This window comes from Podarcis gaigeae, assembly GCF_964106915.1.
Source record: "Podarcis gaigeae genome assembly, chromosome: 13".
Taxonomy (NCBI): Eukaryota; Metazoa; Chordata; class Lepidosauria; order Squamata; family Lacertidae; genus Podarcis; species Podarcis gaigeae.
Window position 1 is genome coordinate 54,681,568 of NC_139689.1, and position 19,063 is coordinate 54,700,630.

Sequence of the window (19,063 nt, forward strand, 5' to 3'; positions counted from 1 at the left end):
CTGCCAGCAATCATCTGGTAACACACAACTCTACTCTTCTTTTACACCTGCAGGTGCAGCAGTGGATATTCTGGACCAATGTCTTGCCTTAGTAATGAATCACATAACAGCCAATAAATTGAAGCCTGGTCCAAACAAGATTGTTAGTGGCGGCTCCCTAAACCAGATGAGTGGGATGAGCCCTGCTCTGAATGGGGTTACACTCCCTCTGAAGGAGCAGGGGCATAGCTTGGGGGTACTCCCAGGTCCATTGCTGCAATTTGGGCCTCAAGTGGCCTCAGTGGTACAGTGCACCTTCCATCAGCTGCTACTGGCAGCTCTGCTTCACCCTTCTCTGGACAGGGACAGCCTAACATCTGCTAGCTGTGCTTTAGTAACCTCCAGGCTAGATTATTGCAATGCATTATACATAGGGCTGCCTCTGAAGATGAAGAACAGTGGTGGACTTGGGTACTATGGCACCCTGTGCGAGGCCAAAAACCGGTGCCCCTGCCCAGCCTTCCCAAAGGCAGGTAAGGAAGCGCCTGGCTTTGGGAAGGAGGCACCTGGCTGGACACAGGACTCAAGGACTCCAGAAGCTATGTGATATTCTCATTTGATATGCTCCTTGTTTTAGGTGAAATGTAACTTTTGAGTAGATTTTGCATCATAATTTTGTCCTTTGCTGTTGTAACATAAATTGTCTTTGCTAATGTGCATAGTCGATAAAAAAAACCACTTTAATGTTTTAAGAAATAGTTAAAAGGCAATTGTTATCACTCTCTTATGATGTTTATTCAAACAGAATTCCAAGTATATATGCAAGTTTATATGATGTGAGGTATACATCAGAACAAAATGAGAATGGTGTTGAAAACGATCATTTCAATCCAACCTCCTGAATAATAATCTCAATGCCAATATACATACAAGTTCAAAATATATAAAACATCACAACAATCTGGCTTTTTACTTACCCCATTCAACACTTGGAAGCAGAAAAATAAAGACTCAGCTTTGCAAAGTTTATGTTGCTCAAACTGGCCTCAAGTGTTTTGTTCCACTACAGACTCTCTTCAGTAGTGCAACCCCATAGCAAAGCATCCATTAACCAGGTCCCAGGACTGCAGGGATGCTACTGTTCACCAACTCTCAAGCAGCCCACGAAGCTTTAGAACATGAGGTTACAAGGCAAACCTTGGTAGAAGTGGGTGAAAAGTAGAAGCAGAAAGCAGGTTCAGATACAGACGGAGGCATTAGCAGCAGAAGCAAAGCATCCAGGCTTTAAACTTACGGGGTAAATTACTGGACCAAAATCATGTCAGTTGCAAACTTACTGAAACAAACAGAAAAACCAACAGGAATGAATGTGGTCCATTGTTTAAATATCCTGGTTAAAAAGACACATAATCTAACACATCAACATATAATTATTGAAGCCTGCTTCCTAAGCTCTATTATAGTCTTCTGCACTCAGTGCTGTTTTGAAATAGTGAGAATTTTGACAATTCTATGAAGTATCTGCTTTTACTCATTGTCTGTTTGTGTTGATTCTGGCTGGGATGTCTCTGAATCTGAAAAACAAGAGGTGACAGAAAAATGAGCATTTTTTCTCACTCAAAGACATTAAATATCAATTTCTTTCTTGTACAAAAAAAGATTCTCTGAGGTCAATGGCCCTGCTTGTGTAATATTGAAATGAACTAACAGCAATGAAATTGGGTTGCTCCTTGTACATTTGGACTGCCCTTCCTCTTTCTAATTTCCTTTCCAGTGTGAACAGTGTTGCTTTAATAGTACATTCTAGAGGTCTTAGGAGGAGGGGACGACAGAGGACGAGATGGTTGGACAGTGTTCTCAAAGCCACTAACATGAGTTTGACCAAACTGCAGGAGGCAGTTGAAGACAGGAGTGCCTGGCGTGCTCTGGTCCATGGGGTCACGAACAGTCAGACACGACTAAACAACAACAAGGGGTCTTAGATGACCATAAGTCTAAAATGTGATGCAGCAACAAAAAAAGCCAATGCTCTTCCAGGCTGCATCAACAGAAGTATAGTGTCCAGATCAAGGGAAGTAATAGTCCGGCTCTATTTAGCCTTGGTCAGACCACACCAGGAATACGGTGTCCAGTTCTGAGTGCTACAATTTAAGAAGGATATTGACAAGCTGGAAGGTGTGCAGAGGGGGGGCAACCAATATGATCAAGGGTCTAGAAGCCAAACCTGCTGAGGAATAGTTGAGCAAGTTGGATATGTTTAGCCTGGGAAGGAGGAGACTGAGAGAAGGTATAACAGCCAGCTTCAAATATCTAAATGACTGTCAAATGAAATATTGGGTGCTCTTGCATGGAAACCTGGAAGGCCTGAGAGCATCCCAGAGCCTGCATGCTGAGGAGGACTTGTCTGTTAAGCAATCAGGAGAGTTTAAAAGTAATCTTTGCTTGAGGGTAGGGAGGTAGAAGTATAGAATTGTAGAGTTGGAAGGGACCCCAAGGGTCACAAAATAACAACATATGATGCCCATCTGGCTGGGTTGCCACTCCAACAAAATCTAAAGAACACAATAAAACATCAACCATTAGAAAGGCCTGCTCGGCACACCAGCTCTGGAAGGGAAGGCTGGTGGGGCAGCCGGGCCATTTTTGCATATATGCACCACCCCAGAACATACCCCGCCCCCTCACAATATGCAACCATACCGCATATGATTTTTGTGTGTGTTTTTCTTGTTGGTGCTTTTAGTGTTAAACCACTTCAAGAGGTTACATAGGAAGCAATTCATAAATGCAACCAAATCAATAAAAGAAATGAAATGCAAGTGCTGTTGGTTGCAGCTTCAGATACTGGAACTGCATTTCTTCCCCTGAAGGTTCAGGTGTGCACCTTGGGTGTGTTTCTGGGCTCTCTGCTAACACAGGGAATTAGATGTGGTATCCAGAAGAGCCTTTAACCAGCTTAGGTTGATAAGCCTGTTGTTACCCTTTCTGGATAACCTCCTGTAGTTATTCAAGCGCTGTTTTAGATGTGGCTACCCAGCTGTTTATGGGGGCCAAGCAATCAGTTATGTGACATCAATACTGTGCCAGCTACAGTGGCTGCCAGTTCGTTCCCTGTCCAAATCAAAGTGCTGGTGATTGCCAAGGAAGCTCTAAGAGAGTGGTGGCAAACCTGCAGCCTGCATCTGAATGTAATAATGCAGGATTAAAAATGCTTTAAAATAGTGCAGAGCTGGCGGGAAAGTCTTTTGGAAGGCAGTACTGAGAAATCCAGTGCTCACCACACCAACCTTTGCCCCTGGAAGGATGACCATGGGCCAATGTGGTCCTTGGCCCAAAAAGGGTTAACCGCCCCTGCTTTAAATGGCATGGGACCAGGTTACCTTAGGGACCACCTGCAGCAATATGGAGACCCTGTTGAGATGACTACAGTAAAATGTATTAGTTTGGCGGTCATAAGAAACAGGGTCTTCTCTGCCCTGGCCCCTTACCTATGGAATTCAATCCTTGGGGAGATGCCCTCCCCAATTTCACTTAAACTAGCTTCAAAGTCACATCTGTTTAGAAAGGCATTTGGAGCTTAAATTGGAATGCTAGATAATTGGGGCTCTTTGAGCAGGGCTTGTTTTAGTGAGTTTTATGGTTAGATGGAAATAGGGTTTTATTGTTCTGCTTATTGTTCTATTAATGGTTTTGATGAATTGCATGTGAGGTCTGTTCTAAATGGTAGTACTGAAGTTCTTTAAAATAACAAAAATACACTTTTTTATATCCTCAGTATTCTATTACATTGATGACTTCCACATTACCCCACCCCCAAATCTTTGGAAATACAGTGGTGCCCCGCAAGACGAATGCCTCGCAAGATGAATAACCCGCAAGACGAAAGGGTTTTTCGGTTTTTGCGTCGCTTCACTAGACGATTTTCCCTATGGGCTTGCTTCACAAGAAGAAAGCCCATAGGGAAATCTCCGGGGACCTCTTTTAAATGCTGGTGGTGGGGAGCAAAGCCTTCCCCCCCCCCCCCGGCCTTCAGAAGAGGTCCAGGAAGGCCGGCGGGGGCCGAAAGGCTTTGCTCGCCACCGCCAGCATTTTAAAAGCGGTCTGGGATAGCAGGGAAGCGCTTCCCGCTATCCCGGACGGCTTTTGAAGGCAGGCGGGGGGTAGCAAAAACTTTTGCCCCCCGCCAGCCTTCAGAAGAGGTCCTGGACCGGCGGGGGGCGAAAGTCTTTGCTCCCCTCTGCCTGCCTTCCCGGGAGAGCGGAGGAACCGCTGCGATTCTCCACTCTCCCAGATGGCTTTTGAAGGCAGGCGGGGGGGAGCAAAGAAGGCCGGCGGGGGGCGAAGTCTTTGCTCCCCCCCGCCTGCCTTCAAAAGCCGTCCGGGAGAGCGGAGAATCGCAGCGCGTTTCTCCGCTCTCCCAGGAAGGCAGGCAGGGGGGAGCAAAGACTTTTGCCCCCCGCCGGCCTTCAGAAGAGGTCCAGGACCTCTTCTGAAGGCCGGCGGGGGGCGAAAGTCTTTGCTCCCCCCGCCTGCCTTCCCGGGGGCTTTAAAATCGCCCCGGGACAGCGGAGAAGTGTGCAGGTAGATTATGAATACCTTTAAACTAAACTCCTAGGCCAGGTGTACGATTCTAGTCGTGCCAGGTAATGCTGTGCACCTTTACTTGGAAGAAAACCCTGCTGTCAGTGGATCCTACTTCTAGGTAAGTGTACAGGACTAGAGCGTCACAGTGCAATCCCATGCATGCCTGCTCAGAAATATAAAGAAACCTTGACTGAATGGGATTGCAGCATAATTTTTAAAATGATGGATTTTATGTAATAATTGAGGCATATAACAGAGTTGTTATTCTGACACACAAGAGTTCATTGCCGTAATTTGTTTTGTCCTTTTCTAAAAGTATTCTGTTTTGCTTTAGTAGACCTCAGCTGTATGAACAAGTTTAATAAACTCCATAGAACAACTCTCCCCCTGTCTCAGCCATCCTGGCTAATCAGTTTTCTTGCCTTTTCTTACCTTCTCCAACATAGCACATACATGGCCCCTTTGGAAATCACTGTGGATATCCTAACTATGCTTGATCCATTCTCTACAGACACTACAACACAAATATAACCTTCCTACCTGTGAGCTTCTGAAATGTGGAATTAAGTTCTAAGAAACAGTTTGGATGTGATAAATTCTATATACATGGAAACACTTGAACTACATACGCCTTCCAGCCCTACTACGTATTGTGTATGTGCATGAACTCTAGATTCTTCTTGAGTTTGCAGCCTTCTGCATAATGGCCTCATCCAGTGAGGCACAAGTGGAAAATAAGCAAGTGCTGTAGGAGTTTAATTTTGTTTCTTCAAACAGCAGCATCCCACAATGCATTGCAAGCAGCTACTCAGGGGGTTGGACTAGAATCAGGCATGGCCAAACCTGGCCCTCCAGCTGTTTGGGGACTACAATTCCCATCATCCCTGACCACAGGTCCTGGTAGCTAGGGATGATGGGAGTTGTAGTCCCAAAACAGCTGGAGGGCCAAGTTTGCCATGCCTGGACTAGACGATCCCCTGGGTCGCTTCCAACTCTACAATTCTATGCTTCTAGTGTTTTTAAAATCAGCCAGAGATGCAGTGCAGAAAAAAATGAGTTAAGCATCACTGCATATATGCTGATCTCCCTCTCATGATTGGGGACCTTGTGTAGAATGTATCATTGTATTTTATTATGAATTTCCAAAGCAAAACTTTCAACCAATTTAAAATAAATGCAGTGTTACTGCCCTCTATTTGGATATGCCCAAGAATAAAAATTGAGAAGAAAATATTTTCTTCTAGGTCTGCTAATACCCAATTGCAAAGACTTGAGGGAAGTGTGAGGTGTTGAGGAGTGACAGGAGAGGCTGCTGCGGAATTTATGAGAGCGCCCACCCCTGGGACACCGAAGGAGATCTCTGCCAGCGGATAACAGCGAATGGGTGGGAAAGAGAAACAAACCACTGCTCTATACAATGCAAAAGGTTTTTCCCCAATTAATTAATTAAGCTAGAAGTAAAAATTCATATTAAAAACATTTGTAATAAGCTTTATGTTTAAAAAGGTTACTTTCCTTCACTGTTAAATTCTACTGACAATTAAAGAAAAAGACTGTATATGTTTGGAAATGAATAATTCTTAGATCTGTTAAGGCAGAAATGGGCTGGTAGGATAGTGTTTTGGGTGGCATACATTCTGAGGTTGAAGAATGGCTTCTTAGGCTGGGCCCCCATTTCAAGTCCAGATTGAGATCTAGGTTTTCTTTTGTATGACAATGTGTGTTTCCTAGCTTTCTGCCTCTTTTCTATTTTCTTCTGGTACTCACTTGGAGGAAGAAGAGAATCTGTAAGAAACAACAGAAAAGGAATTCTTTATTTAATATGCATTCGTGTCATAAAATAAGCCTCGGTTGCTTTAATAGTCTTACAAGGTATTTGTTAGGGGGCAAATGAGCTAAAAAGGTGTCCAAAAGCTTTTGAATACAATAGGATATTTGCACAGGCTTCATTCTGTAAATGCTATTATCTTATTAGAAGGCAAGTCTTTTCAAAAGGAGCATTTTAAAATAAATATTATATTTGGGTGCCATTTATCCCATGCTACCTTGCATCTTTAAGTGGAATTATGATTTGGCATAAGCAATGATGTCAGACTAAAGTCCAGTACATCCTTCCCTGGAAGCAATTTCCGTTGGAGTTTACAGAAGTTACATATAAAATTGTGTAAAGGTTTAGTGTATAACATACAGCACTCAAGCAGTTTATTTTCTATATGCTGTACAAATACTGCAGAATGAATGCAGATTAAGTTAGCTCTCCTCTATCTGAACAGAAACAAAATACCAAAAACTTGTCCCGAATAAACAATATACCAGGTTTGTAGGCAATACAATGAATAAGCTATGAGTTGAAGCCCAATTTCCATATATCTACTGGAATGTTTTATGGGATTAATACACATATTTGCATAGGTCTACGTTACAAAGAAAGACATGTCAGTGAATACTGCTTATTTTTTTAAAGTCTAAAATGTTACCATTAGGCTGCGAGTTCTTTTTCTCCCAGTCATCACGCTGTTGAAGCCACTCATCTCCATAGCCACTGCTGATCAGTTTGCTGAAGTTTACAGGTTCGTTTTTTTTGTGAGCAGGCCTAGACGAGAACACCAAACAAGAAGCAAGCCTTTTATCAAAACTGGTACCCATCTTTTCTTTTTCTTTACTATGATAACCATTTTTTAAAATAGGTAAATAAAAGTCTTTGACATTTTTAGAAGAGTGCCGTGAGTCCAAATGGTCAATGGTTATATCTGGCACCATGGTTTTTCAACAGTTACTTACAGTAATTTACTGTTAGTGTTGACAACAAATATATGTACTGGGGAACCTGATGGTCATCAGAGCATCCCAGTGCAAACATACAGAGAAGCAGAGAGCCAAAGAATTACATTAGGTGGATCCAAACGTTTGAGCAAGTCTGGTGAGGTTTTTTAAACAGCAGATCTCTGTGCTATATTAAAAAGTGTTTTTGAAGCTTCCTTTGGTATTAGAAGCATTCTGGCTTTGTGGCAAAAAGGCCTCTAGTAGAAGTATGCCAGCTGTATAACCAGCTTTGAATGCCAGCTGGTAAAACAGATCCACGTGCAAATCTTCACACAGGGACAACATACATTGATGCACACCTTCTCAACATCCAGCAGTGAAGAAAAAGTTGTTTCAAGTAACCCCAGTCAAAACAGGAACTACTGGTAAATATGAATGACTAAGACAAGTAACTTATGTGATCGAAAGACGTCAAGTCTACAGCTATCCCAAATGATATCAGGAGCATAGCATTGGGGCGGGGCATGCATTGCTGAGAGGGTGCAAGATGGCACAACCAGGCACCCCCATGACAGGCTCCTTCCCTCACCAAGCTGTGCCCTGGCTGGGCCTTCAGGGCTGCTGCTGCTGCAGCAGCAGCAGCACCTCCTTCTCCTCATGGCTGGCTGAGAGGGAGGAGGATGGCAGCAGCAGCGCCACCCACCAAGGAGAGGTGGGAGCCTCTGGCAGCCGCTGCTGGTCTGCCCTCACTGTGCGCTGGCTTTGAGCCTTTCTCCCTCCCCTTGCCTCACTCGCTGCCAGCTCAGACCACTGTGGCTTGGTGAGCGGTGAGGGCTTGGGCTCGCGCAGCCACACTCTGCCCCCGCCCCAGCACACACACACACACACACGCATCCTGGGTGCAGAGAACCTGTGCTACGCCCTTGAATATGTTCCCAAAATAAAGCAAGGTGTACTCTGGTCTCCATTTTCACCTGTTCCAGATTACCAGTCATGTAACCTGACATCCAATGAGGCTTCTCATCTGGTACACTGGCAAATAACTGACACAGTGTACATATGATAATCTAGGGTAGTTTTTAATAAACTACACTTTTTTTAAACATGTGCATACTGCCTCCCAAATATATCTTATTGTGATTATATGCTTATTGTTAAGATCAGCATATAGCCATCACTATGATGCAATACACTAATTCATACAGCAAACTGAACTGGAGCAAAGGGTAACAATTTTATGCACAGCTTTACACTGGAAAGTTGAGTACTTGCACACCCATCTGTAAGGTCTGGATTTAAAACACAGCAATTATATTTAGCTAACATTGGAGGGAAGTAGAGTCGGTTTCCTCCATGAAATTCTTTAGTTGCGATAGGTTGTGGTGTTCTGTGTGGGTATCTTGGCGTTATAGCAGGAAGCTTTATCTGTGTAAAAAAGATAATGCTAATTCAGTAATGGACATACATATACCTATGATTAAAACAGGTTGAAATAACAGCTAAAAAGAAAGAATATTCCCTGCAATATATTCTGTAGCAATCTGTACATGGCTCCTGTATTAGGCTCCTGTTTTTGTGATGTTGTCGCTCAAAGTACCGGTAATCTGATCTGTCTAGGCTGAGAAATAAAAAAGTTTGATATGTGATGCCTAGAGCTTTTGAGTCGGGCTGATCAAGACTGGACCCGTTCCCCATATGCTATAAACCCAATTCAAATCAGTTGTAACAGAAGATGTAGATTGACCCTTAGCATTACTTCCAAAGTGTGGTTAAGGTTGCTTGGTTTCTGTTAGGGCTTAATGCAAGTTTAAGTGCACCTTTAACGTGCAGGTTTTAAATATGTACACTGAAGTGAGAAGGTGCTGGAAGGAGCATGTGTGCAAGTTCACATTTGCAATGTTGTGTCTGCACTATCTGTGTTTATTCAAGTTCTGATTACCAGTGCCATGTGCCATTTGAATGCTAAAATTGTAAGCTTTATCTTAAAATATAAGGGCCAAACTGCCCGTGCTGTTATATGCCTCTTTAAATTTTGTGTGCAGATTTGGAAGGAAATCCCCCATTGGTGACAATTTAGGATTTCCTCCTCACTCTACAAAGCAAATACCAGAGGAGGAGTTTTCCTCAGGAGGAAAGCAGAGAGTTAAAATTGCTTTATAAACCTGCTGTGATTCTAGTTACGATTACCATCCTGCATGTTAAATACAAGAACACATTTAAAATCTTGTCAAGTTTAGTCTCGGGTTTTAAGAAAAAGCTCACATTTTCGAGCAGGTGCATACTCCAGAATGACAAAACTTGAGTACACACAGGGTGATGCATACAGAAACTTCAGAATTTATTAACCAAGGTAAGAGATCGTGAATGGAATATGAGCTTACACGTGCCCATCCCAGCCCCTCCACCACAGAGTGAACTCCTTAGTTAGGCTGATTGGAATACTAAAAGAGCATTGATTGGAACAGTACTAAAAAGGCTTTTCATGCTAACCAGTTTTATTCTTTACCAGAACCTGAAACTTTGAAGCTGGCTAGAAAACTATTAAAAATACAAATGCATCCAGGAATCAACACTGACTTTTAAAAGGAGGGGAGACCACAACAGTAACTTGGAGAAAGATTTTGCAATGATGTGCTGATGGAATCACCAAATACCTGTTTCTTGGCTTAGTCTTTAAAATGGTCAGTTTGAGATTTCCCCTCTGTCTTTTATCAAATCCAATTCTAGTTTCAGAAAAACTCACCTCTTCTTTTGTGCTGCCTGGAGAGCCCTCAACTTGTACTCCATTTTCCTGTTGGGAATTTTTTTTAAAAAAATAATTTAAGTAATAGATCTTAAAGATAACAAAAAAGAGATTAGGAAAGAGTGTTTAATGTTTTACAAAAATGATCAGCTTGGTCACATAAAGTGTATACTACCTGACTTGCCTCCGTACAAACTTCATTTCAGAAAGACTAGAACCTTTCTGCTGGGGGGGGGGGGGCGAGGTAAAATTTAAATCATGAAAATGGAAAATGATGTACACAATATTATGTCTCCTCTCTGAGCCACAGCTCCAGCAAGATTCTGAAACTGCTTTTAATTTTTTTAAAAAAGGTAACCCTCAACAGATCCCTTTGTTCCTGATTATCCCATTTCACGTCTAGCTCCATACTCTTTAGAAACAGAGTATGGCAGCTTTAATAATAATATAAAAAGATAACCAGTGTTCCTGAAAACACTCCCAAATAAACATTAATGTTCAGAAAAAAGAATATATATTCTGGAAGCTGAAAAGAATGGATCTATAATCACTTGAGTAACCTGATCTAGAAAGCACAAGAGGCTTCCATGTTTTTAATGAGACTTGAGAAGAACCCTCTGGGATTAAAATGTTTTTGTACTGTGATATGTCCTTAAGGATTTATTTCTTTAACTGGAACCAACACACTTTTCCCTTATAGAATAAACTAAGGAGGCTGAACTTTAAACAGTACTCCTGGCTAGTATTTCTTATATCCTGACAAAACAATTAAAACCCATAACTCTAAATAAGCAGGTATCTGAAAATAGTTTATGACTGCAATCCAGTATTGAACTTATCTGAGAGTTAGGCCCATTACACTCAATGGGACTTGCTTCTGAGAAGATATATAAAATGAAAGTTTCAGAAAGCTAATGAAATTTAAATCCAAGATTTCAGCAGTTATTTCTCAAGGTTTAGCCATAAGGGTTGGCCATCAGGCAATTAAATTAAGTTTATATGTGATTCCTGTTGAAGGACAAAAGCCACACTATCCATTCAAAGTTAATTTCACCCAATTCAGTGGGAGAGGTTTTAATCAAAACAACTTTGCTACTGAAATCAACTACTATACTTAATTTTGCTGAATTGTGCCCAATATTACGTCAGAGGGATCCTTAAAAGAGCTGGGAGACAAATGCACCAAAGTAAGATACTATGACCTGGTTTGCATGCGGTGCTATGCCAAACTATGGTTCGATGTTACTAAGCAAGGATGCTGGTGCAGAGAGCAAAAATCTCACCTGCTTCACTTCTTCCCCAGTCCTGCTGTTGCCACGAATGTCCTCAAAGGGCACAAGAAGCTATCCCTGAACAGAGAAATCTCTTTCCCATTTAGTCAAGGTCTTAGTTTCACAAAATTTGTATAAAGCAGGGAAATAAAAAAACCAACAAACCTGATAATAATTTTATTAGTTTGTCAGCTTAATTACAATGTTACAAAAAGCATCTTAAGTCATAACCAGGATCACAGAATGAGTTGGAACACCCCCCCCCCGGGTCATCAAGTTCAAATCCCTGCAATGCAGGAACCTCAACCAAGTTACATAAGAAATTTACACCCTTCAAAGGAATTGTTTCACACTATATTCTTCACTAGTGGGAAGTGCCTGGCACTTCCCAGGAATCTGAAGAAACCCCAAAATATTGTGATTTTTCAAAGGATAGTGTAATTAGTGGGTTTTAGGGCTGTGCACAACTATCCACTTACCCACCCGGGCTTCACCCTTCCCTGGGGAATGCTTGACCCAGCCCCAAATCAATTTGAGTATGGCAAAGGGAGCTAATGTTTACTTAGCGTTAATTTGGCCTGTCATCTTGATTCAACGTGTCATCTGGCATCTAAACACAGACCACCTCCTCCACCTTGGGAACGATCGTGCTGACGCTATCTCTTCAAAGGCATCTAAGCTTGGCACTGGTTGGCAACGTCACATCACATTTGGCAAAGCCCCACCAAACAGGGTGATAGTATCTTTAGAGGTGTACAATTCTGCGTAATTTGGACCTGTCATGCTATACTGGGCAAAGTCATATATCAATCCGTCATCTTGAGTCAACATGGTCCCAGTGTCCAACTGTAACATTAGATCACCACCTCTACCTTGGGAACTGTCTTGCTGAGTTTGGTGATGTTATCTCAAGAGGCATCTAAATTGGTGCAGGTTGGAACTGTCATTCCAAATTGGGCAAAGTCCTATAAAATAGGGTGACAATATCTTCAGAGGTATAAAAATCTGTGTACTTTGAGCCCATCCTACCAAATTGAGCAGTTACACCAAAGTCACATTTTGGTCTGCCACCTTGATTCAAAATGGTGCCTGGTGTCCAAAGACAGATGAATATGAGACCACCTCCATATGAGGAACCCTGATGCAGAGTTTGGTGACAATATCTCAAGAGGCATCCAAACTGGTGCAGGTAGGAACTATCCAGCCAAATGGGACAACAGTATCTTCAGAACCATCCAAATTGGTGTAGTCTGGACCCATTACGTCAAAAACCAGGCAAACTCACACCAAAGTCATGCTTTGATCCGCCATCTTGATTCAAAATGGTGCCTTGGCATCCAAACATTGATGAAAACTGCCATCTCCCCCTCGGGAACCCTTGTACAGAGTTTGGCAACAATACAGTATCTTGAGAGGTAGCCAGACCCATAGAGAACAGAGACATACAGAAAAACGACTATCCAAAATATATGGTAGATTTTAGCACCCAAATACCATACTTTTTCCAAAAAAAAGTTGATTTCTATAAACTGTAGGCACACCCCAGCTTTTTCTAAAAGTGACAAAAAGTACAAGTGTCTGCACCCCAGCCCCCAAATCTGCTGCAATTCATGGAAGACATTATATATGAGGATTGTGTTGTTAAGTCCGACAACACATTCTGGGGCTGGAAGGTAAAGGAAGGGTCTGCAACTAGTCTAGTTTTAAGGATTCTGGAGTCTATACAGAGCCAACATCAATATAGCCGCTGATAGTTTCTTTCCAGTTCCAGGACACAGCTTGGTTCTGAATGAAACAGCATCATATTGGCCTTGTCCAGCAGAGCTCTTCTTACGGAGAGGTATATTTTTAGGACCCACCTGATTTTTGTGATTGTAAGTTGCTTTGGGGCCTGAGTCAATCAGAGCTATAAACACTGTGAACACCATGGGCTCAGAAACAAACTGGCAACTGGTGCAGCTGTTTTAAAACAGGGGTTATGTGAGATCGAAACAGAACGCCAGCCAGTAATCTGGCCGCTGCACTTTGGACTAATTGAAGCTCCTGCTGTAACTTCAAGAGCAGCCCCACACAGTGCAACAATATGATCTGGAAGTTATCACAGCATGGAGTACAGTGACCAAACTGTTTTGTTTAAAAAGTGTCATAGCTGGTGAACCAGCCACAGTTGAGGAAAAGGGCACTCCTGGTCACCAAGGCCACCTGAGCCTCCAGTGTCAGTGCTGAATTCAAAAAACACCCCCAAGCTGTGGACCTGCTCTCACCACAACAAGCCATCTCCTCACCTCCTGGACATCAGAACTTGGGACACATAACACCACTTTCAGGATTCAGCTTCAGTTTAATGGCCCACATCCAAACCACTGCCTCCAAGCACCTGTCTAACACCTCAACTGCCTCTCCTGATTCAGATGAAACAGAGAGATAGAACTGGGTGTCATCTGCATACTGATGACGTTCCACTCCAAATCTCCTGATCACAGAACCAGAGACTTCATATAGATGTTAAATAGCATGGGAAACAAGATGCGACCCTATGGGACACTACAGGACACCAAATGCTAGCCTCCCATAACTACTTCTTAGAAATGTCCCAGGAAGTAGAAGTGGACCCACTGAAGCACAAGGTCCCCAGCCCCAACCTCCCTGAGACAATATGCTCCTCTAGAAGGATACTGTGGTTAACAGGATTGAAAGCCACCAAGAGATCAAGCAGAACAAGCAAACTCAAGCTCCCATCTCTTTCCCAACAAATGTCATCAACCCAAGTGGCCAAGAGTGGAATGGATCCAAGTGATCAGTTTCCTCCAAGCATGCCTGCAGCTGGACCAACTTATCAGGCACCTTGCCCCCAAAGGGGTTATGATCATTTTTAAACACTTCCACAAATTATATGAAATGAGCCAGTCTGGCTGCTCCTGCCTATCAATGTTTTTAGCCAATGAGTGAAGACGGATTTGTGACTGATAAGTGAGCTGTTTGGACACCAGATAACAGGAAACGCTGGGTCCTAAAGAGCTGCTCTTCCACCCTGCTCTTTAGTGCACTTTTCCTGATTCTGTCTTATTTTTTAGTTCCTGGAATCTCTGTAGTTTGTCCTCTTGCTTTCCCTAGCAGCCAGGGTGCATTTTATTTGTGGTGGCTTCATCTGAGATCAGGTAGTTTCTAGAGGTTATTTTCTGCAAATACTGTTAAACAATGTTTGAGTGGATGTTAACTTCAAAAGGAAAATTTGAAACATTTGCAAAGAGGCATGTCACCTGCTGTACAGCAGTTAAAGATCAAGCACTCAATAAGAATTCACTGTATAGTTAACTTACAGTATAATGTAATCTACTCAGAAGTAAGTTTCTTTTTATTTAATGGAGCTTGCTCCCAGGTAAGTGGATGCAGGATGGCAGCCTAGGCTTTGGTTTAGGGTTGGCACTGGGGGGAAACAGGCATTTCTGCATCGTAGCAGACAGAAAATCAATAAGTGAAACCTTTTTGGTGGGGAAATAAAGTCATGGGAAAAGCTTCACCATGACTGTACTCTCTAATTTTGTGTTATGCCGCACTCTCCATGGCAGCTGTGTTGTGTTATGCCATGTCATTTCCCCATGGCGGCCATTTTTTGATTGGCACCCAAAGCAAAATCCTGATATAGATCTGCCCTGAAATCTATGGATGCAGGGTGGTATACAAATAATAATAATAATAATAATAATAATAAGAATAAGAATATATTTTCAACTGCAAATTTGACAGAGACCCACATTATGAGGCAGAGAAATACAAAACACCAGGTGTGCTAGTTCATTGGGATTTGCGTGAGGTGCTGCTGTCCTGACCCACTCACCAACCAAGAGAGGTTCACATACCTCTCTTTTCTCTTTGTTCTCTTTGTCTTCAGCATCTCTTTGCCAAACACTTTTCATATCAAAATCAAAAGGCCCTCTTTTAGGCTCATAGCTGGCAGGTTGATCAGCCTTAAACTCCTCGTGGATCATGTAGTCTGGCATAGCTGAAACTCGAGGCCTGCGGAAAACAGTTTTACCATTTACTGTGAAGTATTTTGGTGCTTCCAAATGCTGTGACATTTTCTTCCTTTCAACATTCTTCAACTCCACTCTTCCTCAGTCACCCAAAAGAGATTAGCATGAAGACAGAATACTTACTTAGACTCATCAGCTGCTGCTGTTGCTGCTGCTGGTTTGCCATGATGTGTATACCACTCAGGTGCACCATAAGACCCCAGAGACACTTTCCGTGGAGTAGGTGTAAAATGTCTCAACAAGTCTTAAGTGAAGGAGACAAAGTTATTTAAGTTTTGTTTTTTTAATGAAGTAGATAAGTAGTTTTCTGGACATTCTTAAAACAAGAGGGCAGTATGAAAAATGCTTCATTCTATCCCTCCCCCTGAGATTAAGGGGCAAACTATACTAGGTGACAGAGACCTACGACAGGATCTCCTGGTGCTGGCCCTGCCACTAGTATGCAGCCTGTAATCACATTTCCCTGAGGGAATGTGGTCCTTGGCCCTGAGGAGGTCGTCCACTGCTGCTCTAACCAATGTGCCTTCCCAACAAATGTTTCAAGCATGAATTTTTTTTTAAGTAGACAGGGAAACTTATTTTCTCTCTCACACACACACTCATGCACCATGGCTCACACACAAATCTGCCTGCCTTCCACAATTCCCTACACTACAAAAAAGAATACTGAAAATATCCAAATAGAGGCAGAAAAGGAGGGAAGGGAAACAGATCAAATGATTTCATTTTTTCCCCCATTTTAATTCAAGAGAAACAATCATTTGTCAGAAGATCTCTACTAACAGAGCAAACCAATATACAGAAATAAAAACACAAAAGCAACTGCATTTATGCCTGGATTAACTCCCCTCCATGCTGATTTACAAATAAAATTGTTTCCCGAGGCTGTTACTTATTTGGAAAAAAATGTGCAAGTTTCCTCTGATAGCTGCTTTCAGGTAAGGTGATGCATTTACAGCTTGATTCAATGCACTTTTACTCTGAAGTAAGCCCACTGATTTCAATTGGCCTTACTCAAAGGTAAATGTGCAATTTTTAGTTAAGTATGAATTCAACCAAGATTGCCACAAAAGGTTACAGAATATTGCTAAAATTGTGGGTTCTTTCAAAACAAAAGAACCTGCATTTCTGCAACATCACAGCTTTCAAGGTGGTGTGGAACATCCATATTTTGTGTGTTTTATCCTCCCCAATGTCCCCAAATTTCTTATAGCACTTTCCAGACCATTTATATGTACAAGCCTCCTGAAATCACCATAAGATTCATATGAATTTTAACTACCAGGTCGGCCTCCTTGTTTTGCCAGCTTTACATATTCCGAGTCAGTATCTTTAATCCACTTCCTTCGCCCCCCAAATGTAATCTCACTGTGAGGATCTCCAAAATCACCGAGACCTGGGATCTGGGATGTTGGCTGCTGTTGAGCTTCAGAATTAACAGACTCCTCTGATCGCTTGAGTGGCACGTGATAGTACCAATCTGCATTAACAAGCAAAAAGATGAATATCACATTTTGAGATTTGTATTATATTAAGTGGTACAGTATAAACTTAATTTGATTTTGTTCTGTGAACCACCCTGAGACCTCCAGGTATAGATAGGGCAGTGTATATATTCAATAAGTAATAATTATAATTATAAAAAACAATGAAAAACGGGGAAACTATTCCAGTTTTTTTTTAACGCATTTATAAAGAATAATTTATATACCTTCTACTCCGCATTACTACAAAAACCAATGACCTAATATAACAGGAACCCACACAATTAAAAGCCTGGCTGCCTCTCCTGGTACTGTTCATCAGTTAGAAAGATCAAGGGCATTTCAACGCCAAGTCAGACAGAAATGTCTCTGCATCAGGATAGCCCATCCTGCAGCCCACATACCCCCCCAAGCTCTTTCTGTGAACCCCGCAAGGTGCTTGGCTGCTGCTGTAACCCTCCTGGCTTTCTCCTTTAGCTCTACACTGTTCCTCATTGATCCAAAAGGCATCATTTACTGCCGCTTTCCTGGTCTTCTTTTCCTGCCCTTTACTGCAAAAACACACCAGTCAAATTGTTTCTTCTTGTCTCCAAGCAGCTCCATGACTGCTTCTGTTGGTCCTCTTTTAGTCTTCTCCTCCAAACTAGAATCTTGGTCAATTTTTCCCTCCTGCACACAACAAGAAGTGTGCACAAGAATGTGTATGTGTGCAAGCATAGGAGCCAACTCCTAGGGGTCAAGGTCCCTTCAGCCCACCAATAAAATATTTGAGGGGGCAACTACCCCCCAAAGTTGATGGGCATTGCCATTCAAATGGTGTGTGCACACCACATTTATGTGGGGCGTGGCTTACCTGGGCTCCCCCAGTATTTTATTCAAGTTGACACCCCTGCATGGTGTCAACTTTTCTCCTGGTTGCCTGCCTCCCCTTTTATTTTTAAATTGCCAAGCATGTAAAGCTGAATGCACACGAGTTAAATGTGCATAAGTAGTGAGCTTACTGTACAAAATGAAGATGTCTAAACACTGTAAACACCACAGGATCTAGTTCTGAGAAAGGTATTATATAGTCCCGAACTAAAGTTTAAGAAAAGACATATGCACAAAGATGGAAAGATGCAGCCCTACCTACTATGGGGAAATGGTTGGTAAAATTATTCGACTTAGCTGAGATGGCAAAGTTAATGTGATTAATTAAAGAAAAACCACTGACGTTTATTAAGGATTGGAAACTTCTTATGGACTTAATTGTGTGGAACAGAAAATGAACTTGTAATAGCTGGGTTTTAAGACTGAAAAAGTATTGGCGCATAGAAAACAGAATCGTTGGATGTTCCTAAGCCTCTAGTTGAGGGCTGGCTGGACGGCAGGGGCTGCCTGGCAGGTCCTGTGCTCAGGACCACCATTTTCTGCACCTGCCTCTTGCCTTTATTTTGCGCTGAAGAGACTGATCCACAGTCATTAAACTTTGCTCTGTGCGTCCTATCAAATTCAAATGTAAGCTATTTCCACTAAAATAAAAAAGAGCGCAGTTCTGAAAGGCTTTACATGAGAAATATCACATTTATAAACTGTGTACTTGCCACATGGTGCGTATCGATTTGGGGGTCCACGGGGCTCTTTATTTGTATTCCTCATACCTGCGGAACGGGGAGAACAGGGGGTGTTTTCCAAAGGAAGCCTTTGGCCAAATCCCTGCCAAAGAAGCCAGGCAAGCCGGCCGACCCCCGACCCCCCATTTCTGAAGCAGAAAGGCTTCGGGCGAACTTTCCCGCCCACCTCGCAGCATCCTGAACCGAGTTCCCCACAGCGTCGCTGCAGAGAGACGGACTCCGGGGCTGCAGCAGCCGGAGCTGCCCGACTCGGGTCCCTTCTGAATGCCCGGGTCCGCCGACCCGATTCCCCGCTGACCCTCCCGAAGGAGACGCCGCCCACCCCCGACCCAGCCGGGGGAGGCTCCTCCGACGGCCGCTCCGACGGGCCTCGGTTAAGGCTGCCGGGGGAGCCGCTGGAGACCCTCCGCGAGAGGAGGAGGAGGAGGTCGCCCTCTCTCGCCTGGTTCCGGGCGAAGCCGAGGGAGCTCGCCCCGGGAAGACACCCTCCGCCGCCGAGTTCGAAGTGGGACGCGAGGCCGCCGCCGCCGCCGCCGCCGCGAGAGCGACCCAGAGGCGGAGGAGGCCGCAAACAATCCCGTCGCCCGGCAAC

At 43.1% G+C, this 19,063-nt stretch overlaps 1 protein-coding gene across 3 annotated transcripts; it reads right to left on the reverse strand.

Annotated features, from left to right (window-relative positions):
* Positions 1–749: 749 nt before the first annotated feature.
* LOC310830137 (uncharacterized protein C7orf57) lies at positions 750–19,058 on the reverse strand. Of its 3 annotated transcripts, none has more exons than XM_083709783.1 (10): positions 18,914–19,058; positions 18,442–18,498; positions 16,657–16,854; positions 15,498–15,618; positions 15,201–15,357; positions 10,070–10,117; positions 8,651–8,751; positions 7,041–7,156; positions 6,198–6,348; positions 750–1,553 (listed from the first exon to the last, which is right to left on the reverse strand). In XM_083709783.1, exons 2-10 carry the CDS (start codon positions 18,494–18,496, stop codon positions 1,511–1,513), a joined length of 990 nt encoding a protein of 329 aa, XP_083565909.1. In that variant the 5' UTR covers positions 18,497–18,498; positions 18,914–19,058; the 3' UTR covers positions 750–1,510. The 3 variants fall into 3 exon arrangements, with proteins under 3 accessions (XP_083565909.1, XP_083565908.1, XP_083565910.1); XM_083709782.1 differs by lacking the exon at positions 18,914–19,058 and adding an exon at positions 18,638–18,781; XM_083709784.1 differs by lacking the exon at positions 18,914–19,058 and adding an exon at positions 18,638–18,777 and having other exon boundaries at positions 6,331–6,348.
* Positions 19,059–19,063: the final 5 nt, after the last annotated feature.